Below are 25821 nucleotides of genomic sequence, written 5' to 3'. Positions count from 1 at the left end.
GAAAAAGCCCTTTTCTTGTTTCATGCCAGCACATTTCATCGCTGTGCTCCAGCTGCCTCTGTGTGAAGGTGAGCGTTCTTGCGTGCTGCTGGAGGGGCTTGTTGGTTACCGCTTATGCAGCAGTTCTGGGATTAACCGCGCTGGGATTATCAGATTGTTTCAGGGCTGCCAGAATAGATGCAATGACAGCTTCATATAGGCCATCACACTCACACATACAGCATAATCACACACTCTTAATCCGCCTCTGCTTGCCGAACTGAGATAACCCATAATAACACCTCAATAGTTTTATATGCACAAAAGGAAGCAGACACTACAAAGCAGTTAAAAATGTCTACCTTTAATTTAATATTCATGTGCCAGTTTAACAAGTGCCTAAACATTTCATTGCAGTTCAGTACAAACACTACAGCGGAGAGATGAATAATACAGTGCACATGGGATAAAACTTAGCTTCCTGAGTTTAACTTTCCCAAATTTGACTCAAAACATGCCAGGTATGTTTTTCTGTGTTTATGCTACACCTGAATAAATTTTGAATGTCTTCTAGAAAAACGAAAAGAAACAAAAAGTACTACACAACCTCGTGAGCGGATTCTCTGATGGTTCATGGAGTCCTGCACAGAGAAGATTTATTTTTCCTTTGTGTTTTCCTGTTCTGGTCATGTTCATTGGAGCTGTGGCTGCTTCATAGATGGAGCACAAATCAAGACACCTGTTGGGTCTCAAAACCCAACAGGTGTCCTTCCTGCTACCATCCAAGTCACACAACCAAAAATATAAATGAATAAATAAAACACAGAAACCCACTCAGCCTCCCATCCTCCTCAGCTCATTTTATATCTTTTTTGTTTTCCTTGTTCTAGCTGGCCGGAGGTGGCGTGGCAGCCTTCTCCGTGGCTCCAGCTGCTTTCTCCCCCTCTTCAGCCCCTGTGGCTTCGGAAGCCGGATCGACTTGGGCAAACTTTAGGAGGTCGAGAGCCTTGGCTTTGATGTCCTCGTAGGTTGCCTTCACGTCCTTCTCCAGGATGTAACCCTCACTTTCACCCTCTGGAGACTCCAGGGCCATTGCTCCTTCCACGGCTGTCTGCAGGTAACGCATGCTCAGGAGCACAGACAGCTGGAGAGAGAGAAAAATATACTCAGATGGTTTGCATGACCCTTGACTTTATTTACATCATGTTACAACTACACACTTCAATACACAAACCATCACAAAGTACAGCACTGCTCTAAAGTACAATAAAAAAATAACGTCAAAAATTAAAAAATTTTACCAATGAAAATCTTTTCATCTTTTGTGACTGAACGTATACGTGTTGAAATTCTTCTCATTACAAATTACAGCTCAAAGTGTTTTGGAGTATGTCTCTTCCAAATTTGTACATCAAGAGACTAAAATGTCTGATGATTTTGCAGAACAGTTTGCACTCAGTCAGACTGCAAGGACTCCAATGAGCAACAATTCTTTAGACTGGTTGTGTTTTTGCTGAATTTAGACTTTTTATGTTGAAAAAACAACATAAAAAGTAAGACACTGCAGTCTTATGTGAGAACTAAATACAACAAAACACAATAAAATTTGCTGAAATTGTAAAGGAGGTGTGAATTTGCTTGTCATGTCTCCAGTTGTGCTAAAAACAACAACACTCAAACACAATATTGCTCATCAGATTTTATGTCACGCTTCCTTTTCCTGTTTTTCAGTCAGCTGCAGCCAATGTGATGCAAAGCCAGAAAAACAACTTGTGCTGGACTTGATGCCCCGATAACATGGCAGCCATCTGTCCCAATGTGAAGAAGAAGAAGAAAAAACCTGCAGCACTCAGGTTCTACATTTAGAAGTATGGATTGTGTGATCAGCTTTGAGCACTATGTGGTTGTGCATCGACTTCCTGTTTCACCCTGTGGGGCTCGAGAATAGAATGTGACATCAATACGGGGACTTTACAAAGAGATGACAACGCATGTTTGATGGAACCAGAGTAGCTGGTGTGTCTGTGATGTTTTTTCTTTGTTTTAGTTGTCATGGGAGGCAGTGAGTCAGAAGACAAAAAGGCAATAAGATTCTGTTTTGCTTTTGTGATCCTGTCACTAAGGACTGTGGGGTTGTTTTTATTTCTTCTGAATTTAGAGACCTAGGAATGTTTTGTTTAAGATTAGGCTCCTACCTGATCTTAAACAATCAGGTAGGAGCCTGATTGTTTGATACGTCATAGGACATACTGTAGGTCATGGGACATAGGCCACATAGATCACACTGACACTGGTTACAAGCCACCTGACATTGGTCAGTAACCACTTGACATTAGTTACTGTCCACCTGACATTGATCAATGGCAACCCAACATTGTTCAACATTGACACAAACTTGGATAAGATTGCCAGATTTCAGCCTAGACTGGTTGATACCCTCACACAATTAGCCATAGCCAGTTTAAAATGTTTTTTCTCAAAAATAACCTCTTGTCCTTTATTAGGACATGTTTGCATTGCAGAAAATGAGATTTGTTAACGTGCCTTCACCATTTTCTGTAAGGCAATTGTAGCCAAGGTCACTTTGTATCTTCAATAACAGAACTGTTTGCAGTTTTTTGAACGTGTGGTTGGACAGCGACTGGTTTTTTATATTTAAATCTCTGTGCAAAAATGATGACTTAAATTGAAAGATAAATGCACAATTTGCTAATAAACTATTCAGTTTCACTGATTTACTTCCTAGCTGCATTTGTTCACATTTGCCCACCTGAATTAGGATGACTGAAAGCACACCAGGTCCGGTGGAGTTCATCAAACCCATGTAGTAGTCAGTTAAAGCCTGCCTGCAGCCGCGGCTGTACAGGTTGAGCTCCTCTGATTGGTATTCATAGTTGTAGTGGGCTCTGCTATCTGTCAGCTGGTTCTGCAGGCAAGGCCGAGGGGAGGCAGGGTTGCAGCAGCTGAAAGGAACGCCATCTAACAGGTAGCGGCCATCGACGTTACTCCGTATACGACTGCAAGTAAGAAATGAAAACGATGAAGAAGCATAAAGGTTAAAAGTGAAAGGAGATACGAGGAACCAAACCTTTTAAAAAATGTTAAGGGCCTGAGATTTGGCTTTGTGAGAAGTGGAGAGCACATAAATACAAATGGCATCGTGTCAAAACCTCTGTTTACTCATTGCCTTTGACTTATTTAATCTTTGACCAACCAATCCTCTCATGCTTCAACCTCTCTGTCTCTCTTTTCAAAACTAAAGGCCAGGTCTATTTTTAAACCATCTCCTCCACACATCATGCTTCCTCTCTTCCTCTCTCTAACATATAGTTTGACCTTTTTGGATGTGAAGTCCACTCATCTGTCACTCATGCAGCCCAATTCTCTCTCTTACACCCCACATCACTTTAGATTCTATGTTGAGATGAGAATGTTGAAATGAGTTAGTGTTTACTCACTCCTTGACTTCCTGAGAAGTGAAATCCAGGTATCGGTTGCTGACCCACTGAACCTCGAACCAGTCCTTGAAGTTGTTGTTTCCACAGCAGCGAAACTCCATCTGCAGACGATCAATGGTCTCCTTTTGGAAGCAGCGGCCCGGGACGTCCGTATCCTTGTAGAACCGGATGCCGTTCCTCAGGCCCACCTAACGACAAAGAATGCAGTTTGCAAAATGTTTTAGAGAAATGGAAATGCATTAGTTCTAGAAGCAGTCACCAGGACCCTCTCTATCTTGCATGTTTTAGTTGTTTTACTAACTGAATGATGAACAGGCTTCAGACAGAGGATGCTTGAGTATAAGTAAGAAGTTTTAAAAATGTGAAGAAATATTTTCTTTGCATTACAATGGATGTAGTTTCTTTTCCGACAATTTTTTGGTATTTTTATTCACAAATGTGTCAAAAAATCAATATTTTTCACATATTTTTTTACCCCTTTTAGCACATTTCTCCTAAACTATTCCACCTTTATCTTGTATTCAGATCAGCTAACCCTTTTAACCTATTAAGGTCACGCTGACACACTGTATTTCACCCTCTTGATCTGTCGGGATCAATACCCAGTTTTTGGGACTTTCACCTTCAGCGACTCTTCCAGCCTCCCCTGCAGGGCATAACTGAGGACGACCACAGTGAGGAGCAGGCAGCACAGCAGCGCGGCCACAGCATACCAGCCCAGCAGGAGGATCTTCCAGCGGGGGAAGCGACTGGCATCCAGAGAGTCCTGGCACACCCGACTGGCAACCCAGTTGGCTCCAACCGAGGCCAGGCCGACCAACATTAGGAGGTTTGGTACTACATGGATCTCTGTGTTCTCCATCACCTCAAGAACGAGAGAAGAGTCAAAGAATGCAGCTGTCACTTTATAATTTTCTCTCCCTTTTCACTTTCTTATCTGATATATGTGCTTTATTACACATACAAAGTTCATCATATCTGTACATTTGTTCAAATTTCAGCTTAACTTTAAATGGATTTATAATACTGTATGCGTCTTGTTGCTAAACCAGATTTCACCGTTAATTTCAAACTTGTTTTTTATTTGAATTATAACAAACTATCCTTACCATCAGATAAAGTTGCTATTTTTTCATAACATGCTAATGTTGGCCAAATACTTAGCGTTAGTATCTTGTATGATGAGAATGTCAACCTCAGCTAATGGTAGCATTAAAACTAACAACGGTATATTAGCTAAAGGGAGCATAATAGCTAATAATAATAGCTTTTGAGGGAAATAAATTATGTTGCTATTAATAGCAACATGCTAAAGATAGCATGTTTGCTAATGTGCAGCGTTAGCAAACATTAGCAAACATGTTGCTAATGTTGTGTTGCTTAGTGTTCTCTAAGAAGTATGATTTTTCATTATATAATTAAATCAAATATATATTTCAGATCTCTGCTGGGTATAGCCTGAAAATATTACCATTATTATTGTGAATTGTTTTAGTTGTTTTTTTTTGCTGCTATTACTGAATTTTTAAGATAGCTGATGAAAATACATTTTGATTGTAGTTTAACTTTCTTCTTTTCTTTATTTGAGACCTGCAATACTGTGCAAAAGAGTTGAATTTAACATTCTCTTTTTTGCTTTTAAGTCTCTTAAGACCTTTCTGAAATATTGGATGCTTATGTTCCTACTATCACTCTCAGGTCAGCAGATCAGATGCTTCTAACAGCAGCTGAAGTTTATTGTAAATCCAGAGATGAAAGATTTTTACAGAGGCAGCTCTGACACTGTGGAACAGTTTGCCTCCACAAAAGACATATTTAATCAATATACTTATTTGATTCTTGTGAGATATTCTAATGATGTACATTTTCCATTCTCTTTTTGTTTTACCATTATTCATTAAAAAATGTATTTTTTGTCATGTTTTACTTTGCTTCCTATACAGCACTGTGGTCAAGTATTTGTTTTTAAAGTTCTTAGTGCACAAATATGATTGAATAATTGATTTGTTGATCTTTGATTTAATACACTTATCTGAATGTTATCAGTGATAATGCAATTGTTTCCTCAGTATTTCAAACACTATCATATTCATTAGATAAATAATTGATTGATTGATTGATTGATTGATTGATTGATTGATTGATTGATTGATTGATTGATTGATTGATTGATTGATTGATTGATTGATTGATTGATTGATTGTCAGTCAATCATCATTTTTGGAAGATATTTTGCTGAGTTTTTATAAAACCTGCACTAATTAGATTTTAACCACTTTTCCCAGGGTTACTCAATGTCAAGAGTCGGTGTCCCGCGTGTCTTAAATATTGCTTAGATATTATTGATTTAATATATCTGAATTAAACGAGTGTCTAATTAGCAGCCCTCTGCTGAGCTAGGAGATATGTCGAGGAGCTGAATCAGCCATTTGAGCACAGGGACATGTCTAAAACATGCAGCCCACTGGAGTTGGACACCTCTGACTTAACCTACATTAGTGAAACAATTTGCAAACATTTTAATTTAATGTGACCTTTGCTGCCTGTTGGCCAGGACTGCCTTGAGAAAAAGGTTTTTAATCTCAATGGGACTTTCCTGGTCAAATAAGTGCAACATTAGAAAAAATAGTTGACTGTAGACAAAAGTTTAGAGAAAAACTCATGTATGTTTACCAAGAAAGAGATATAAAAATAAATTTATCAAATTCCAACAAATTATTAAATAATAATAAAACTTAAATATTTTCAAGCCTGAGACTATTATAATTATTTTGATCATTGGGTTTGTTGACAAGCTTTAAAAAAAATTTAAAATAAGATTTTTTTTTTTTGCCTTGATTAAGGCATGAAACATTCACATAATAGTGTAAAGTTGGCATTTAAATGTTTTACCAGCAAGTTTAGCATTAGCTTAGCATTAGTGCTACTGGCTAATAGCTGGATATAAACCTCAATTTTTGTCACTTCTCAATTACACATCCTATGACACCGCAAACATTTTTACCAATGATTTATGACTCAAACAAAACCCCTTTATATGCTTTGCTGGCTATTTAAACGTTTCTTGCTTTTTTGTTTGTTAAATTGACAGATCTTTTGTCAAAGCTAGCACTGCTATCTTCTGACAATTAATTTATGACAATTAATACCCATTGTGTCGGTTCCCTTTGTAATTATCAGTCTTTTTAACAATGCAGTGGAGCAAAATGCAAAAACAAAAAAAAAACTACTAATGATGTTTTTCTGAATATTTTTTGTAAATCCTTCCTGATACCATTTTTCAAATGCTTCATCACCCCGGTCACACTGAGGGTTAATCTATTGGATTATCCTTGTGGAGATCAATCGATATACTAAGGCATTCGCTCGTGCCTTGCAGCTTTCCTGTGTAGTTGTCTGGATTTCAATGATTCCATTTTTTTCTAAAATCCAATAGCAGCCAATCACATGCGGTGACTGGATGGCTTGAACAAACACACAACTCTTCCAGAGGCTGTAACCTTCACCTGCTGGCCGCCTCAGCAATCAATACACACTGCATGGTAATGATTCTGGAAGAGAAATGCTGAGGTCTAAAAGTAGCTTCTCAGCATGCTGCACCCAACATGACTTTATATGCATGAGTGCACATGTTGACACTTGTATTTTGTCTGTTTTGTTGTTGAAGGATTAAGCAAAGTTTACATTTAAAGGATAGATAAGCGGCAGCGGAGCGGCCTCGGTAAACTGATACACTCCGAAGCAAATGTCTGAGCAAACAGTGACATATTTGTCTGACTCTAAATAGACGGATTTGTTGTTTTTAAACTTTAGTACCACTCGGGCGTCTAGTGCGTGCTCCATCATCCGTGTGAGTGTAAGAGTCGCTCTACCTCGTCTCTACGAAGCAGCTCGATCTTGAGATAAACCCCCAGACAAAAGATGAAGGACCCACACGTCACTGCCAGCCAGGAGAGCAGCCAGAGGCCCTGGGCCAGACGCACCCGCCTCTGCTGGCTGAACTTCATCTTCAGCAGCGCCATGGCTTACTACCATGCAACGATAAGTACAAAGACAAGGGAGAAACGTGAGATAAGGAGTCTTTCCACGGGTGCTGAAAAACTGACAGAGCTCACAATAGAGAGGGAAAGTGGTTTCAGTGTCGTACCAACTTTGCAGCTGGAGTGATCAGTTGTTGGTGCAAGCCTTTTGCTTGGTGTGTTATAAGCAGGTTGAGCTCATCTAAGTTGTTCCAGGTGGAGCGGATAAGCAGGTAGATCCTTGAGACGTTGAAGGACGCAGTCGACCTCAGAGGATAATCCAAATTCTTTCACTCGGTTGGCGAAATTGTGCCGAAAAGATTCCTTGTAATCCAAATTGGTGTGGAGACCACAGCAGAAAGTTAAAGAGGAAAAAAAGATGAAAACGAAATAAGGATGAAAGAGATAATAATCCGTTTCCAGAGTTTACAGGGTTTTTCTAAAGATTTTTCACAAGGCCGTCTTCCCCCCTTCCTTCAAGCTGAAACCACCTATTTCTTCCTTGTGATGTGATGTTGTCTTTTGATGGCACCCCACTGGGTCTGTGCAGGTGCGGCGCCCCCCTAAACCGCTGCAGCCATGTTTGGAGGTGAAAGAGACTGGGCTAAGTGGTGAGTTTGGAACCGTAATCCCCCATCAGAGTCTCCAGGATCCTATTAAACCCAGGGGCCAATTGGAAAGCAGGCCAGTGTTTGATCAGCAAACTTGTTCTGATGGACACATCACAATGGGCGAGTCTGTTGGTGTGTATCTACAGTGGGCCTTACCTGAAACCTGTCAGGTTGAGCAATATGGAGGCCAAAGAAACAGACAATGCTTTGTTGTTGTTTGAAGATTGCAGGGTTATTGTCTGTCAGAGTCTCAATAAAGCTAAATTTATTCACCTTCATGTTTTATTGTAAAAGCCTGAGTAATTTCTTCAACTAAGTAACAAAACTGATCTCAATCTGATTGTTGTTTCACATAAAAACAAGTCGATTTGATGTGCAGTTTTGAGTGAAAATGATCTGAATTGATCAATTCTCTGATTTCTAGTTAGGAATAATTGGACTTTGAATGAACTTTTATTAATTAAAAAAACAAGTCTATACTGTTCTTGAACAGCATTAACAGTGAAAGTATGAGAGGAGTTATCCCTGCAGAGAATTGTGTGGGGAGGTTGTGAGGTGGGACCAATTGGCTTAAACTGTCATTTTAAGTATTTATGACAGCTTGACTCAGAGCTCCAGTTAGCTTGACGCGAGTTGTATGTTATCAACTTTTACAGTTTCTGGTAAAAGTATTCACGCCCCAATGTTTCATTTGGTATTTCATGCTAAGAACAACACAAATCTTTATTTATACAAATGTACATTGCAAATAAAAACCATAAAACTGTGCTCTGCAAATACATTAATCTCACTTAAATCTGCTTGATCAGTTGATGATTATCAAAACAAATTATAAATGGGTATAAATTTATATTCCAAGCCATTTACAAGCATCTTCATTGGTAGCAGTGAGATAAACACACAGATTTAACACACTGTGCACATTTAATAGAGAAACTCTGAAATTATACAGATTAAAATCGTTTTAATTTTGCTCTTTATCTAATCTACAGCTTGAAAATCCATTTGTATTTATTACATTCATATTTTACTGTACATCAAAGTCACTAAAACAGCAAAGAGCCTCTATTATTTTAACATGGAAGGACCATTGTGTTAAATAATTATACATTCTGTGAAGTATGTACATCTATGCATTCATACTCATCTTTACTCACACACTTAACTCATATTAAAGTGCTGGCTAACACAGGAAAGTATTTTAAAAGCATTACATATGATGAGACAGACAACATTAACAAAAGTATATGGCCTCCACTTTTAATTGGAGAGTTAGTTAAACGTTTTAATTCATTTTATGACATCTCATTGACATAATCCAGACTTTAATCCAGTTAGCGTTGACATGAGTTGTATGTTAACAGGTATCAATCAGGTTTGGAATAGAGATTCCAAGGCCAGCCAGACCTTTACATCCAGCATCAGTGTCTGACCTCATAAATACTCTGCAGAACATATGAAAACACAATCTACAATGAAATGCTCTATGAAAACCTCTCCAAGACGAGGAGAAGTTCTTACAGGTAAAAAATAGGAACTGACAGCATATTAAAGAGTTTAGATTTAAATATTACCTCATTTCAAGGGTTTCCAAATATTTTTTCAACATGTTTGAGAGATTTTCTTAGAATTTTGCCAACTTTCTATTTAAACTTGTATTTTCCCTCAGTTAGAAAGACTTAACATTGCACAAATCCCATAAAATTAACAGAAAGTCCTTCTGTTTCCAACCTTCAAGTGCCGGATTTATTCAGCTATATAAAACTCTACGAACACAACATCATGAATTAATTACATAAATCTACACCCACCCTCTGACTTTTTTAGCCACCTAAAGAACAATCACTGCTGGCAAATAATTAGGACAGGAATAAACTCCTCGGACGGTGATCTCAGTCTCCCACTTTCCCTGCCTGTTCCACCCCATTCATCCACTCCTGCCCACTCTGCTGCTCCTTCCCTCCCCCGGCCTCCTTGTGTGCCTGCAGATGATGCATGAAATCATCCAGGATCTGCTGGGCCGACATGGAGTTCACATCCCCTGCATCCTGCTCAAAGAGCAGCACCTTCAACCCTCCTCTTCCTTCCCATCTGTCACCCGCTGCGTGGGCGTGCTGAGGGTCTGGAGCGGTGTCGGTGTGGGCAACGCTCCGCAGTAACTGCTGCTGGGTTTGTGGGTAAACAGGCTGTGGTCTGGCAGGATTACTGGGAGCTGTGGTTTTATAGGAAACAGCTCCCATGTCAGCCAGAGAGAACGATGGGCTGTGAGTGGACTCATGCTTGCCTGGAAGACTGCCCTCATTTTTAGCTGGGGTCAGAGCCTGTTTAATCGGCATGAAGGCCGTGACCCTCTGCCGACCTGCCTCTGACTCGCTCAGGCAACCCTGGGCTGCTTCCTCTGCTTTGGGATCGCAGGATTGGCCATCTGTCTGCTGGGCCTGGCTGGTTGGAAAAGAGGTTGTGAGAAAATTTTGAATAGCTTCAGCAGAACCAAAATACTTCTCCAGGAGCTCTTTTACCAAAACTGGCACCTGCAGGGAAGAAACCAAACACATGTTAACTATTTGCTGCAAGCGCTGCAAATGGTGCATGACCTTTTAAAACATAGAAAACTTATAAATGTTGATAAATATGTACTTTGGGAATTTTGCCATTTATAAAGAGCCGTGTCTCTTTCTGTTTTAGGTTTAAAAGAAAGAAAATAAACTTTTTCAGAAAAGTGGATGGATACATTTCCTGATGTAGGATGCTGAATTCGAAGGAAAACAGGGGGGAAAAAAGCCCTTCGTGCCCAAATTAATGACAAAAAAGTAATTTAAAATAATGCATGTATTTTTAGTGACATTCTGTCATGGAAAGTGATCTCAGGGTTAGGGTTTTTACATCACTTGTAAAAAACAGGCATAACTAGCATGTGTTATTAATTACAATCCCAGAGGTTTACTGGAGCTACAACAGAGTTTAGATCAAAACTTCTCCATGTCATGGGCCCCTTAGCTTCTGGGCAAAGTCCCCTTTGCAAACTCTCACACAATGTAAAAAACACCAACTTTTAAAATTATTTTTTCACTTTTTTCACTATTCCATAATTAAGCAATACATTTATTCAGCTTAAATGCTGCTTCATACATTCTGATTTACGTTTTTTGTGAGTTTCTAATGATTTTTTACAGCAGGGCATTCCTTTGGTCTTCATATTGTTAAAATCTTGTCCATTCAGCACTTGCTCAGCAATTTTGAGGAATACAATAAGTATTTCCATCGATAATGCAGCAAGTTATTTCAATTTATATTTTATTAAAATGACTGAAAACAGATTACATTTTAAGATTTTTTGAAAAAAAATTATTATAAAAAAGTTGTGGTTAAAAAAAGTATTTGAATGAAATTTTAATTTTTCTTTCTTTTTTTCCAAAGCTTCCCTCCAGCTTTCTGAGGCCTCAAAGCGCCCCCTGGTGGCTCTCAACGGGACCGCGGCCCCCCACTTTGAAGAACACTAGTTGAGGTCAAAGTATATACATGTGTCAAAATGCCCCAAGTTTATACCTAAATCCCAACAACAATAGTTTATTTTGTTAAGAGGAAGAGGAAAATCTTCAGTCCGTAGATAATTGGAGCTGAGAGACATCCACAAGACCAGATTCAGATTTAGGAATAAAGCAGACCAAAGTTACAAACACAAATGATACTTTCTCCAAACCAATCAAGATGGAGCACACATACTACATGTGAATCTCATTAAATCTTCATCAAAATGGTTTATTATAGAATCTGGGAAAAGCTTCAGAAGACCTTGAACAAGTGTCATTAAAAATGGACCTTTCAATACAGAATCACATCATTAAACAACACATGACCGTATTTAATTGTATAATTCAAATTTCCACTTGTAATAAGCTTAATTCCCTACTGTCTTAATGTGAATCTGTAAAGAAATCAAAGGTATTATGTTGCAATTAACTGCATGTGACATTGTGAAAGACCTGTAGGGAACTAATGTCATATATTTGAGGTTCATCTGTGCAACAAACATTTTTAACATTTCCACATTTTAACAAATGTTTAGAAATGCTCAACATTTCATGCGTTGACTGTGAGATCTATGCTTAAGTTTAAGGAAGGTGAACAAGTGAAAGACAAAGAAGAACCAAGCCTGAAGATGTACCCACAAGAAATAAAAAAAAACATGATGTAGAGGAAAAAAAAATTAAAGCAAGAATAAAGATAGATCAGGATCACTTCATTAAACCCTGATCTGGATGCTTCCCTGATAATTAATCATCAGTCTCTATCTAATTTAATGTTTTTGTCCAAGATAATTGAAATTTTGGTTTATCTCAAAAAAATGATCCTTCATGGTTTTCAATCAGATTTTAAATTACTTCACAGCACTGGGAATGGATTATTAAAGAACCTAAAGGATGTCTCAACAGCGAATAGTCTTATTTGACAGACTTGTAAATAAATAAATAAATAAATAAATCTTTGTCTCATTTAGTCATTTAAAATCATAGCAAACTCAGCTCAGATGTGGGGTACCTCAAGGCAATGTACTAAGATATCTTTTAATTAAAGATTATGGAGAACTACAACACCTTCTGCAATATCTCTGCCAATAACGTTCTGTGTCCAAATTGGTTGTCCTCTTTGAATCAGTTTGTACAATATAAACTAAGTAAACGAGTCAGAATTTCCTCCAGCTTAATGCAGAAAATAACAGGTTAGAAGATAAAACTGAAGTAGGCTCCTGGAGCAAAATACCACAGAAGAAGGTGAACATGAAGACGTCACACTGAAATTTTATCAGTTCAAATCTAATCCAGAGTCCTGACTAACCCCAGAAAATTATTTTACACAAGTCCTCAAGTCATTTTCCTGCACTATCCTGTCCTGTTTGTCAACAGATAGATTGTAAAATTGTGCTAATGATCCAGATAGATTGTAAAATTGTGCTAATGATCCAGAAGGCAGTGAGTTGGCTTTGGGTCAAAATGTATTTCAGGTATGAAACATGCAAACCCCTCAGGTCATCAGAGATTTGTTCACAAAACCAGAACCAACACTAAGAGGCAGCACTGAGTTCCTATGCTCATTATTTTTGAACCAATTCCCTGAAATCGTCAGAAAATGGAAGCTCTTTAAAATCATTATTGTAGACAGCAGCTTTTCTGCAAAAGGCAACAACTGATGTTTCTTTTTTATCAAGTTTGGGTTTTTTATTTGCTAAAATTGTGTTATTTGTTTTACTGTGACAATGTCTCAAGCTTTTGTTATTTTGTGAAATGCTTTGTGTTTTTTGGTGTATGTGATGATTAATTGTTTTTTGTTTGTTTGTTTGTTTTTCTTCCATCAATAATTATGCTATACAAAAGAGAAATAACCTTTTTTTGCCTTTTGTTACATTACAAGAAACTCATGCTTCTTGAAAATAAATTTTAAATATATGAAAGAATACTTCAAACTTTTGCACAATAAGCATAAAAAATAATTACTTGAGACTTTAAAAGAGTCACTAAGAGACTAATGCCCTGCATCCATGACTTTTCTCTCAATTTCCCTTGAAATAAAGTCCTGATCGGCTCCCTAGAACTGACAAATGGCAGTCTGGACACTTAAAGCCCACAGACCTTGTTGTTTTGTCCTTTTCTACTTTAAATTAGATTAATTTTGACTCTGCAGCAAGAAGAAATCTCCAACTATTCAAAATGCTCAGTTCCTGAACCATAATTAAGACATAAAGATGTTTGGCTTCAGGATTTGTTCAAGTTCATGATGATTTCATGTGAAGCCTTTGTCTACACCCATCTCCACCTTTCCTGTGAGATAACTTTTGATTTCGGTGTATAGAAACCAAAACAAAATCAAATAAAAATCAAGCATAATTGTTTTCAACACATTTTTACTATTTATTTACTTTTTTTGTTGTTTTTTTTTTGTTTGATAAAATGATAACTTACTCAGTGAGACCAGTCCACCTCAAAGTGGCTGCAGAGAGTATAGAGGTTGGGAACAACCTGACAAAGAGTCTGACTCTAAGATGTGGGATCAGCAGAATAAAAACTTCCTGCGCTTTTAACAGCTTGTCTACTCAATAAAAATGTCCACTTTGGATTTTGTACCTTTTCAAATGACTTAGAGACACAAAAATCTGGATAACATTGAATGTTAAAGAAGTGTTTTAACCTTAGCTGACATAAAACAACTTGCAAAAGAGCTGTTATGTTTTCTACATTTTAGTCACAAATCTTGATGCATTTTATTTGCTTAGCTGATGGTTGAGGTAGAAAAAAACTTCATTTAGAGAGGAGGATTTGGATGCCTGAAAGGACGGTATATATAGACACTTGTATGAGTGCCAGTTGAAGGAAACAGGAGCATGGAACGATCACTGTGACCCGGTGTGTTTGATAAATACACCAAGCTGGGTCAAAGAAGAGCCATCAGCTCATAAGACACTCTGGTCAGATCATCTGTGTACCTTTTCTGTTCTGAACAAAAACATTTTGTTCAGAACAGAATCTGGACCATTTTAACTCAATATACAATGTGTCAATGATTATCAAATTAGGACAGGAAACCAGTTAGGCCATCTTATGGACTAACTAACCGTTGTGCTCTCATATACATCCTTGTACGGTAAAACATACTCTCGCTGTGGCAATTTGAAAATGTCCCCAAATTCTCATTGTTTTAATAAACTAAGAACGAAGATGAATCGGCTTACTGAAGTTTTTAGAACTTGACCAAACAAGATTAGGGTTTTCAGTTTTTGTTTTTACACATTTAAACCTGAGACGTGACGTGTTAAACTCTCCGATTCATGGGATTTCCCTTGTACTTAGCTCCATCTAACTGTTTCTAGCAATATTTTTCTTCTTGTCACTCTTCCATAAAGTTCAAATTTGAGTAAGACAAAACTAAAGCTGTCTTTTCACATTCTCACACCTAAGCAATGGCCGAGAACCTCAGGCTGCTAAAACTACAAAGATTTACAAAATATATTTTTATGTTGTTTTTTGCAAACATGTTAGATTTCTTTATTTGTTAGAAATTCCAGCATAAACTTCTATTTATGAAAATCATACTCCCTCATGCTGTCATTGTATTGATGTATAACTTCCAACATTTTGTGTTTTTAGCTCATATTTGTTGGAATTTGCAGCACCAAAAAGTAGCTACTGCACTCTACAACTTCAGAGAAAGACAATAAAAAATATTATCAGCCATAAAATCTAAATGTTTTTACCTTAATGAATCATGCAAATAAACAAAGAATTTAATAGAGGCTCATATTAGCAGTAATGGGTATCTGGTTGTAATAAAAGTCAGTAAAAGTGAAGTCGCAGATGTAACACATACTGGTGATTTATCTTTACTTTTGGTAAAATAGTAGTAGGCTTTTCAGAGTTTTTCTACTTTTTAAAAGCGATTTTAGGGCCCTCTCCCCAGCTTTTAGTTGACCTTGAGTTGCAGTGAGCACAAGTGTCCATTAGGAGGCGGTATACTCACATTAATGTTTTCCAGAGCTGCGATGGTCCTGTGGGCGTCGTTCAGCTCCGAGCCCAGCTGGGAGACGCGATTCAGCAGAAATGTTCTCTCATTGCTCAGGCTCTCCGACTGCAAACACACAAGAGAAGAATAGCGCAACACATTAGGCTTTTAATGCAACAAGTTGCAAAACAAGACACATTCATCCTTTTGTTATTATTATTGCACCCAAAGTCTCACCGCTTTGTGAAGGTGCTCTCCCAGAAGATTATGTGGCTCTTTTGTCCCACTATGTGTCTGCAGCAGGCTTTGTAACAACAGAAAATAAATACATAATTATTATTTAAGCTGGGCTTCCGGACATGTAATGGCAGCTGTCTGAGAGCAACAAACGGACACTTAAAAATAATAAATGTGCAACAAATGACTCCCAACTGGAGCCCAGTGTGAGGCAACCATTCATCCCAGTAGCTGCAGCATGCTGAGGAATGACTGGCATGTGCTTAGTATGCAGCAGCAGTTGTTTGGTAACAGATTTGGGCCTGACCAGCAAGTCTGGACGGTTTTGCTTGGCCTCCCTTTGTTAATTTAGTAAAACTCTATGGTTCGTATTGCTGATGCAGAATGCTGCAGAGACCCTTTAATCTGTAACATCCTTGTGCAAGGCCTTGCATTACAGTAACTGTCTCGTATATGTGGTATTTTTTGTGTCACCTTCCTGCACATTTAAAGATCTGCCCTATTTATCTGCACAAATCACCTTTTATATTTCTCCTTGACATGACTGAGCTCGTCTCTGGTCCTCTGCAGCTCTGCCTCCAGGCTCTCAATGCAAACCACGGTCTGCAGCAGGTTCTGGTGGAGATCAGCATTCTCCTCCTGCAACGCCCTGAGCACGGAGATGGGGGAGGGGAGGACAGCTTGACTCCATAAATAAAGACTGGAGATGTCTGCTTTGTGCTGCAAAGACAGGTCTAAGGGATATCAGGAAAATCTGAGTAACACTTGGATATTGTCAAGCATTCTGTTTTGAGTTATTGCTGGGTAAATTTAATCAGCTCCTGCTGTTGTATCCATAGCAGTTTTATCTATAGAGTCATTTTAAAGAAAGGACCACTCTTTATAGATAACAGGCAAAAATCCTAAACTCTCTTACCTACAATCCTATTAGGTTATGTAAATATGCTCATCACATGTTATTGCATGTGTCCATCTGAATTATGATGGTTTCACTATGTTCTGGTGGCAGGATGTGAGATTTGGGCTTTATAGTAGCTGCTACAATCAGTTTGATTGTCTCGTTGTTGAGGTGCTAACTGCTGTTAGCATTACAAACCAATAGCAATGTATTTGCCTCCAATCAACACATTTAAGCAGTAATTTAAGCACAAACATAATCTTCAGATCTGTGTACCTGTGACATAAAAGCAGTCCAAAGGTTTTAGATATGCAGCAGCTCTGTCAAACTCTGGGGACTTTCCATGTAGGAAATCCCTCATAAGAAATCCTTCTGTTTCAGTTTTGTAGTTTATGAGTCCGATGAACCAGAAGGTCCTGGTTTCATTTTCAGTCTACAACTAATCTACAACTAATGCTACATTCACATGGAGCTTGAAAGTCAATATTTGGATCTAGGATTGGCATCACATCTGAGTTCAATGCTTTCCCTTTCAAAGTTGGAAAATCATTGGAGATAAAACTGTTAGCAGAACATATTTCTGTTGCATGAAAAGAAAAACATGGATAAACAGAGAAGGAACACCACAGACAAAAGAAAGGAACTGTTCACTCCCAAAATTTTTACAACATTTTATACATAGAGCAGCCATGTTGGATATTGAAGAAGTATCTACTAAACGACCTCTGAATTCATTTAGTTCTGACCACTGCTTTCCTGAGATACAATCCAATCAAATAACAAATCTCTAAATGTTGAAGCTTTGTATACATGTAAAACTTGTACTGGATTTCTAACTCAGAGGCTCTTTGAGGACATCCTAGATCTTCAATGTGAGAAATCTCTGAAATGTAAACTCTGAGGACAAATCTATTCCCCATAACAGAAATCTCTCATTAGGCCTTCAACCAAACCTATATATCGTTTCCTGAGGGCATTTTTACGTTGGAAGTTCAGCTTTAGAGGTGGACGTTACGTCACTGTATCGAGCTTGTTCTACATGAAACTCTTCAGTCTCTTTTCCTGAAATTGATGCAAGAGAAAGACATATTGAAATATCTGACCTTGGGACTTTTGGGGAACTTCCAACTCACCAGGACGAACAATTTCAGTTTCTAAATTGGTCCTATTTCTTTTCTGGTTTGGGATTCAAAAAACACAACTTCTGAATACAAGACCAGCGCACTATGAGACCAGGTTTCCCATTTAATGCCAAGACCTTTTCTGCAAGAACAGAAAATAATGTTCTCCCTCCTGGAGCTGCAAAAACAAGAGGGAGTCATTTTTGGCCCAATATCGCTACTAGCACAAATGTTTTTCAGTTGTAATTGTGATTGGAAGTGGGCATGGTTACCATGATAACCCACTGCAGTGGGTTTTCTCTAAAAGAGGAAAATAAACTCTTTTTTCTTGTAAGATATTATAAAAGAAGTAGAAGCTTTTAGTTTGTAACCAAAACTACTCATACATGTTAATGTATCTCGTAATTTAGGACTGTGATGAGGGAATCAGTATGTCGAAGCTGATTTGAATGTGTTCTGGTTGCAAGTCATTGTGCTGCTTATGTCAATCCAAAGAGATGTCATGTATTCCTCTTACTGTTATGAATAAAAACAACTGAAGAAAAATGTTTGCTAAACAAGACTGAATAGCACAATCTGTTCCACTGGTTTAAAGAGAGACACAGTCAGAAGAGCTGATAGTTCATATCTGAAACCTACACATAGTGTTATCACCAACCAGCAGCAGCCAGGTTGGTGATTAAACTTTAAAGCTTTATTAGGACCACAACTCAGAATTCCTGCTTTTTGTTGCATTTCTAACCATTTTTTATGTATTTCTGACTGGAAACTCAAAATTTCACTGCAGCTGTCTCTGGTTCACTGTTTAAAACTGGACTGTTTACTGCAGATCTCCCCTTGATTTTTCCTGTGTAAAAACAATCAGGTAAAGGACATTAGTGTAGTTTTTACTACATTAACAAGACATATTTAGTACCAATGAAAGACTTATTTTTTACAATAGAGGAATAAAATCAAGGATCATACAGAAACCGTCATCTGGCTTTCTGCTTTTTAATGAATGTTCTTCAAAGCAGGAGTATGGAGGGCTAGTTAGGACATAGTATAGAAATGTATTTCTGACTTGTAAATATATAATAATGAACAAATTTGCAAAAAAAATAAATAAAAAATCTTTGCTGGAGCAAAATTGACAAAATCTAGTATTTGAATAGTGTCATCTCTGACATCGTGGCAAATAGTAGTATTAACATATAAAATTTATATATATATATATATATATATATATATATATATATATATATATATATATATATATATATATATATATATATATATATATATATATATATATACATAAAGTCATTCTGAGTATTTTTCCTTTCATGTGACTGCATTACTAATGAGATCAAGTTTGTTACATAAATCAGTTCCATGATAAAATCTCCCCCTCCTTTTTTAAACAAGAGAACACTCATTAATAGATCAATAAATCCTCTCACACAGAGCGAATCAAGAGAGAAAAAAGACAAACACAGAGGACACTTACTGAAGGTGGTCCGGATCGCACAGCATGTTCTACAATAAAGACAAGAAAACGTGGACACAAAGTGAGAGATGGCAGAAAATATAAGGACAGAAGGCTTCTGATAAATATCATACAATATGTTTTAAGAGAATTTTAGATTCATGAAATTGTAGATGTTCTGACTGTATCTGAATCTGGGAGGGATTATTTCTACAGCCCTGTGGCTGAATCAAAGCTCTTCAGCTCCACAGTTTGCATGATTTATCTTGACCTCACGAGATTTGGAGATTTAAATGACAACACCTATAACTAAAGAACTGGCTTCACATGATACCATTACCAAGCAAACAGAGATGGGATAGAGTTACGACAAGGACAACAGAGATTGTATAACCAGGACACGCCTCGACCACATTACTGAGGACCTGAGAGATTCAATGAATTATTGAATAATGCCTGGAGTCCCACAAGTATTGATCTGTTCTGTGAGACTAAAATGTTCCCCGGTTTTTCCTGTTGTCATCATGCATGAGCAAGTTCCAACACCCCATGGAAAGAAAGGAAAGTCTTATATAATGATGTGTAAAATTATTGTCATACCAGTTCTCATCAAGGTATCTGGAATGAGCTACTAATGGTGTAGGAATGCTGTTTCATTTTCTGAATGCACAGTCATTTCAGAGAACAGAAGGAGCAACACCTCAGGAACAAACAAAACGTCACAATAGTGATAAATTAGAGCTTTTCAAAGGAAATGTCCCATAGACGCACAGGAGAGTCATTTGCTGCATAGCTGGAGGATGAGTCAGCTTGAAATGCGGAGTATTTGACACATCCCACACATACCCTCTGACTCAGCTGCACTGCCTCTGCAAGAAAGAAGGAACGTTGCTTTTAATTTGCTCAGGCACTTCATTCTCAGAGGGGTTTGGTGCTATATCTGTCTTCATCTGGGCTAATTTCACACCATAATCAACAGTTTTATTCTGCTGAGTCATTTGATTTACTTAATTCTGAACTTGTGTGGACAAATTATCATGTTTATTATAAATATAATTATTATGCAAACCACAAGATTTGAAAAACTCAACTTTTAATTTTGGTATTTGTATTTATTGGTGGAAAAAAAACAGTGATATTTATTATTAAGAAATAATAAATGAATGCTTAATAAGTTCGTCAAAGGCCCACTTCCCTTCAAAATAGGAAAGAGAAGAGAACACATTCAATTAATATATGTTTGTTTTGATCTTTATAAATTATAATTTATTTATTGAGAACACCAGTGTGACAAAATTTTTATTTTGTGATCCATCCAACTTTAAGACATAAGCCAATTTCTCTCTAAAATGGGAAAAACATGAGCATCCAATAAGGTGCCTCTATGTTTATCTTCATAATATATGTCTATTTTCATAATATATGTTTACTAAACTGATTAGAGTATCAATTAACTTTTAAATACTGACCCATGACATTCATAACATCTACCCCAATGTCTCTTAAAAAAGAGAAAGACAAGAAAATTTGTGTATTATTATTAAACTGATGATGGTGTCTTAGAATCCTTATCTCAGAAAATTTATGACTAACACACAGTTCTAAATCAAGAAAGAAATGCAGATGTTTGTTTATGTTGCCTACATTATTCTGAGTGAAAATAACTAAAAAGTTAAAAGAAACCGGAACTGGAAACAAGGCTCGACGATTATCCAGAGCATGGGGAAAAACATATTCTCTGTATTTTTTTATTTGGTACTGCAAAAAAAAAAACTTGTTTTGAAACATTTTAAACATCCTTATCAAGGGTGGCAGTAAATGTGGAGTTCACTGTTCATTTCAACGGAAGTGGGCCTCTGTTTCAAATAAACTTTAGGTCAATGTGGGCTATTGTCTTTTGGGTTTGAACAGGCTTTGTTTGCCAAAGTGACTTGACCTGACATTAATGTGTGTTGTAGACTGAAACAGGTTGGCATTGCTGGTTTTGGTTGCTTACACATTGCACAACTTTAGTCAAAACACCATTTTTGTGGACTTTTTTAAAACATGTCCTTTGTTTTTTCTTTTATGTGTAAAGACAACGTGTGAAAACTAATCCTGGTCACACCTGTGGGGTTTAAAGGGTGAAAATTGTGAGGAACGGCTCAGATGAAGAACCTTAAGTTGGATTTTAGTCAGCTAAGAGCTAGATTTTTTTTATGCTGAAACTATCAGACACTTTATTGGTGTCAGCTTACCCGGTGCTGCTTAGAGATCCCCAAGGGCTGTGACTGGTGTTGGCATCCCTGCTCTGAGCTGTAGCTGGTAGCCGTGGAGGCAGTGTCTCGGCCCCTGGATGAGTCGGACTTTGTGGATGAGGACTCAGAGCCGAACCCTTGTCTTGCAAGCTGGGATGAGTGTGGGGGCGAGTTGCTCGGCCCTCCGTGCTCAGCCTCATGGTGCGTCTGCATGGGGAAGTGTTGGGTCTGTGGGTTTTGGTTTTGAAAGTTGCTGGGATAGTATTTATGGTGGTGGCGCTGCTTGGGTTGGGCTGGTTCAGGACTGGTGCTGGTTCCATCTGTATGGTGAGGCCCATATCTGCCATATCTGTCCCCTGACATGGAGTCTCCAGTTGGAGAGGGCCTCATGTCTTTCCGTCCTTGGCTGGGAGATGGTGTGTAATGACGAGGTGGGGGGCTGCCGCGGTGCTTCCTTGCTGCATATGTTGTCAGCCTGTCCGAATCGGAGCAGTCTGAATGTTTTCGAGAGCCGATGGTCGGTTTCACCTGCCTGCTGTGTTGCTTCAATGGCAGCTCGGTGTCACTCCGTTTCCCACTTCTGTGCTTCTTGGGAGGAAGCTCGGGCTTGACCGGCTCAGGTTTGGGGACTGGTGAAGGGGTTTTCTCAGTAGCTTTATTGGTGTTCACGCCAAAGATGGAGAGTTGGGAAGGACTCATGACCTGTTTTGTGATCTCATCTAAAAAAGCTGAGAACTGCAACTTTCCCGCCACAAAGTTCGCCCGTGCTTGCTCTATCTCAGCCTGAGTGATCCCTTTCCCTTTCTGCCCACTTTGTCCTTCTCCTGTGGTGACTCTTGGAGAAAGTACCTCCATTGACTTGGCCTTGCGAATGTCATTGTTATTCTCCTTGTTTTTGAGTATCCCCTTGCTGGGTAACTGACTCGAAGAGACTGCCCTAATAGGACCCCTGGGCACTCCTAAAACAATGTCCTCCTCACTGAAAGCCAAGCTTCGGTTCAGACTAGTTGTCTTATACAAGGGCCCGTGGTCGATTGTTGACACTTTGGACCGTCCTTTCCCCCCATCTATTTCATTGCACTGCAGAAGCCCTTCTTCACTTCGACTGTGACCTCTGTTCAGGTCGTAGAGATCATTCCTTCTGCTTTGGTGTGAGCCATCGTCCAACTTGCTGACAGTGTTGCCCCTTTTGCTGTGCTTGACAGTGGCAAAGACAATGGGCTCGCTGCTGTCATCATCTCTGAAAGCTCTGCGCACATCCGAGATATTGGAGCAGGACAGGGAATGCGGTGGCCTCTCAGCATGCTGAAGGGAGAAGGGATTGTTAGCACTTGTCTCTGTGTACCAAGAAGTGGAAGAGGAGGAAGAAGTGGAGGACAGGGAAGAGGAAGAGGCCCTGGAGAGGGTAACAGAAGTGCGGTGGTCGTAAAGTTTCTCAATGTCTTGTTGATACAGATACTGGCCATCGGGATGGGGGGTGTCATAGAGATATTCACTGTATTGGTGGCGGCGATGGTGCCCCCGGCTGTCATCTGTATGTCTGTCACTGTCATCAAGCTTCGTATACCTACATCAAATTAAAAAAAAAAAAAACACAGCCAATTGTATCCACACATGAAGTTAAAAACACATTTCAACAGATACTTTAAAAAGAACATAAAACACAAGTGAATGTTTCTTGACTAAAGTCAGTTAGGATTAACAAATTTTTTTCTATTTGTTGAATGCCAGAAAAATGTCGGTGAGTTTCGTTTTAGCTACTTTTAAATATTTTCTTCAAAGTTGGAAATTTGAATACAGCAAAGATTACCATGTCTATATCTTACTAAACAATTTGTGAAAGCCATCATGATACAAGAGTTACAAAACATCTTTCCATCCACCCATCAATTCATCCATTTCTACACCCTTGTAATTTCTGTGGATCCTTGGAGAAAGCAAGGCAACAATCTGAACTCCTGCACCATCATGCATGCTCACCATTGTTTGATATGTCCAATGGACTGACAAAACTAATCATACTAACAATTTTTACAACAGTAAAAACAAGGTGGAAGTTTGCGTTGCTGAGAACACCATCTCAATTTTGAAGTAAATTAACTTGTGTGGGTGTTTTGTTGCTGCAGCCACTGGTGTGCCTTAAAAAATAGATGCTAACATGCTCAAATAACATTATGTGTGAATACAGAAGCAACATTTCAGTTCATCTGCTAGGATTTTAAATCTTGGACATGAATGAGTCCTCCAAACAGACAGAGATGCAAATAATGCAACAAAGTCCCGATCTTAGTCTACTGAAAATTTGAGGGCAAATGTGCAAACAAGACGGCCTTCAAACTCCCTCAGTTATACCACTTTGTGACGAATGGGCAAGAATTCAAGGAAACAAGACAATGCTTTAACCAAAATGTTTCCAACAAGTCAAATGCTAAGGAATCAAATGCAAGTTTAACAAAAGTTCAAATGCTCAAAAACATTATTTCTATCATTGTTCTAAAAATTGACTATAAAATAATTTTGCTAATTGTAATGACCATAAACAGGAAGAGAGCAGTCTGTTTAAAAAGGAAAATGTGAGAAAAAATTACAACCTATTTCTAAACAGTTCATGTAAACATCTGATTTCAGCTTTATGTTTACTATGAAGATGCTGTTTTTCTTTCTCTTTGGGTAAAAATAACCCTCCTACCTCTGTGAACGAGTGTCTTGGTGATGATGATGGTGGTTCCTCTGTTTCTTAGTCTGATCTGAAGAAGGTCTGTGGACGGGTTTGAAGAACTTGTCCATTATGTGTCTCTTTCCTGGTTCCCAAGCTACAGATCCCGTCTTGCCACAGGATATTAAATGTCTGCTGCTTAGTCTGTGGCTGTTTTTACCCTGGTTTTCAAGACTATTGTTTAGTCAAGACTATTGTTTAGCTCCCAAGTTCACAGCCATTTCCAAAAACTGATACGCATATTGTCAGATATTGCTAAAAAGGTCATCTAATCTAGTTAATAAACTTACAAAGTCTTCAAAATAATTAAATAAAACACTCCACAAAAATTACAGCCCTCTTGAGTAATTAGTAGAGAGGTGGATTGTTTGTATGCCTCCTGTGTACGTTTGTCTCCCTCAACATCTGACTTCAGAATAATGGGATGAATGAATTCCTGGATAGTGGCTTGATTTTTCATCACGCATGAGCAGCCGGATGCTCATCGAACCAAAACCAAGAGTGGGACCTTTGTCCTCACAGAGGATGCAATTGACCAAAGCCCCAGGAAACTAAATCTATATAAATCCTATTTATTTGCACTAATAAACCTGACTCTTGGTTATGCAACTTCAAGTTTAAATCTCTTTCATATTTATTCATTTAGTTTTAATGCAATACTTTTGTTGGTTTTTTTTAAGTAGTTGTACTTTTTTTATTTCCAAAAAGTGCATATAAATCCAACCAAAACTATTGAGTTGCTTTTCCTCTCATTGATTTTAAGAGATTTCCTGCTTGTAGCTGAGCCAGGCATAATCACACTCAAAACCCATGTATGTAATCTCACTACATAAATTTATATATATTTTTTCAACCTTTATAGCACCAATTTATTTTAAGCATAATTTGCAGATATGTGAATTTGATTGCTAACATAATGTTTTTTTAATAAATTATTATTCAAGGACTGCAAACAGAGCAATTCAAATTCTGGTAGAAATGTGAATATAGCTATGTCACATCAGATAGCACTTTGTTATTCACAGTGTCTTGCAAAAGTAGTGATGCATCTTTAACATTTCCATATCTTGGAAATGTCACATTACAACCGCAATACTTTGGTGTACCTTATTTAGCTTTAATGTGATGAATCAATGCATATTAGGGTATAATGTGTATTGAAAGGAGGATACCCCTTTTTGTTTTTTAAACATTTCTAGAAATAAAGATTTGTATTCATTTGTATTGAGCCCTCTTCACTTTGATGCACCTTAATGGACACTGTTCAATTTATTATCCAAAAGTGAAAGGGTGTGGCACAAGTGCAATCATACTATTGCTAACTTTCCACTTAAATATGCTAGAGGTTGCAAAATACATGTGGGGGAGCCTCACCTTCCAGCAGGATAATCAGTGAGGGGTATGTTAAAAGGGTTGGATCTTAGCACATTCTTGTATTATAATGGCATAGTTGTTACCAGATGGAAATCTAGATGTTTTCCACTTACTCTAAATAAACTGAGTTTTTTGGGGGAAAAGGTATCAGCAAATATTTCAGTCCAATCTGCAAAGCTGGTAAAGACATGCTGAAAAGGACTTGCAACTGT

At 38.1% G+C, this 25821-nt stretch overlaps 2 protein-coding genes across 5 annotated transcripts; both read right to left on the bottom strand.

Moving 5' to 3' along the window:
- Positions 1-323: 323 nt before the first annotated feature.
- On the bottom strand, positions 324-8069 carry rom1b (retinal outer segment membrane protein 1b). 2 transcript variants are annotated; one of them, XM_055034604.1, is made up of 6 exons: positions 7585-8069; positions 7310-7465; positions 4060-4302; positions 3438-3625; positions 2750-2996; positions 324-1123 (listed from the first exon to the last, which is right to left on the bottom strand). In XM_055034604.1, exons 2-6 carry the CDS (start codon positions 7457-7459, stop codon positions 866-868), a joined length of 1086 nt encoding a protein of 361 aa, XP_054890579.1. In that variant the 5' UTR covers positions 7460-7465; positions 7585-8069; the 3' UTR covers positions 324-865. The 2 variants fall into 2 exon arrangements, with proteins under 2 accessions (XP_054890579.1, XP_054890580.1); XM_055034605.1 differs by having other exon boundaries at positions 7589-8069.
- Positions 8070-8789: 720 nt separating this feature from the next.
- On the bottom strand, positions 8790-24632 carry si:ch211-276i12.4 (uncharacterized). 3 transcript variants are annotated; one of them, XM_055034760.1, is made up of 7 exons: positions 24209-24632; positions 21520-23086; positions 19304-19332; positions 16316-16444; positions 15796-15862; positions 15577-15684; positions 8790-10598 (listed from the first exon to the last, which is right to left on the bottom strand). In XM_055034760.1, exons 1-7 carry the CDS (start codon positions 24304-24306, stop codon positions 9960-9962), a joined length of 2637 nt encoding a protein of 878 aa, XP_054890735.1. In that variant the 5' UTR covers positions 24307-24632; the 3' UTR covers positions 8790-9959. The 3 variants fall into 3 exon arrangements, with proteins under 3 accessions (XP_054890735.1, XP_054890736.1, XP_054890738.1); XM_055034761.1 differs by having other exon boundaries at positions 8790-10505; XM_055034763.1 differs by having other exon boundaries at positions 10275-10509.
- Between the last annotated feature and the right edge of the window lie 1189 nt (positions 24633-25821).

Source organism: Poeciliopsis prolifica, unplaced genomic scaffold (assembly GCF_027474105.1).
Source record: "Poeciliopsis prolifica strain line A6 unplaced genomic scaffold, Auburn_PproV2 SCAFFOLD009, whole genome shotgun sequence".
In the NCBI taxonomy this organism is placed as follows: domain Eukaryota; kingdom Metazoa; phylum Chordata; class Actinopteri; order Cyprinodontiformes; family Poeciliidae; genus Poeciliopsis; species Poeciliopsis prolifica.
This window is presented reverse-complemented; position numbering and strand designations above follow the sequence as displayed.

Excerpts from the sequence above, each read along its gene's own strand:
- si:ch211-276i12.4 (XM_055034760.1), bottom strand. The coding sequence starts at position 24,306 with ATGGACAAGTTCTTCAAACCCGTCCACAGACCTTCTTCAGATCAGACT. Across the intron at positions 19,333-21,519 it reads GGATCTCTAAGCAGCACCGG|AACATGCTGTGCGATCCGGA; the intron begins GTAAGCTGACAC and ends TCTTTATTGTAG. Across the intron at positions 16,445-19,303 it reads TGCGATCCGGACCACCTTCA|GGCGTTGCAGGAGGAGAATG; the intron begins GTAAGTGTCCTC and ends CTCCGTGCTCAG.
- rom1b (XM_055034604.1), bottom strand. The coding sequence starts at position 7,459 with ATGGCGCTGCTGAAGATGAAGTTCAGCCAGCAGAGGCGGGTGCGTCTG. Across the intron at positions 4,303-7,309 it reads AGCTGCTTCGTAGAGACGAG|GTGATGGAGAACACAGAGAT; the intron begins GTAGAGCGACTC and ends CTCGTTCTTGAG. Across the intron at positions 1,124-2,749 it reads TTTCAGTCATCCTAATTCAG|CTGTCTGTGCTCCTGAGCAT; the intron begins GTGGGCAAATGT and ends CTCTCTCTCCAG.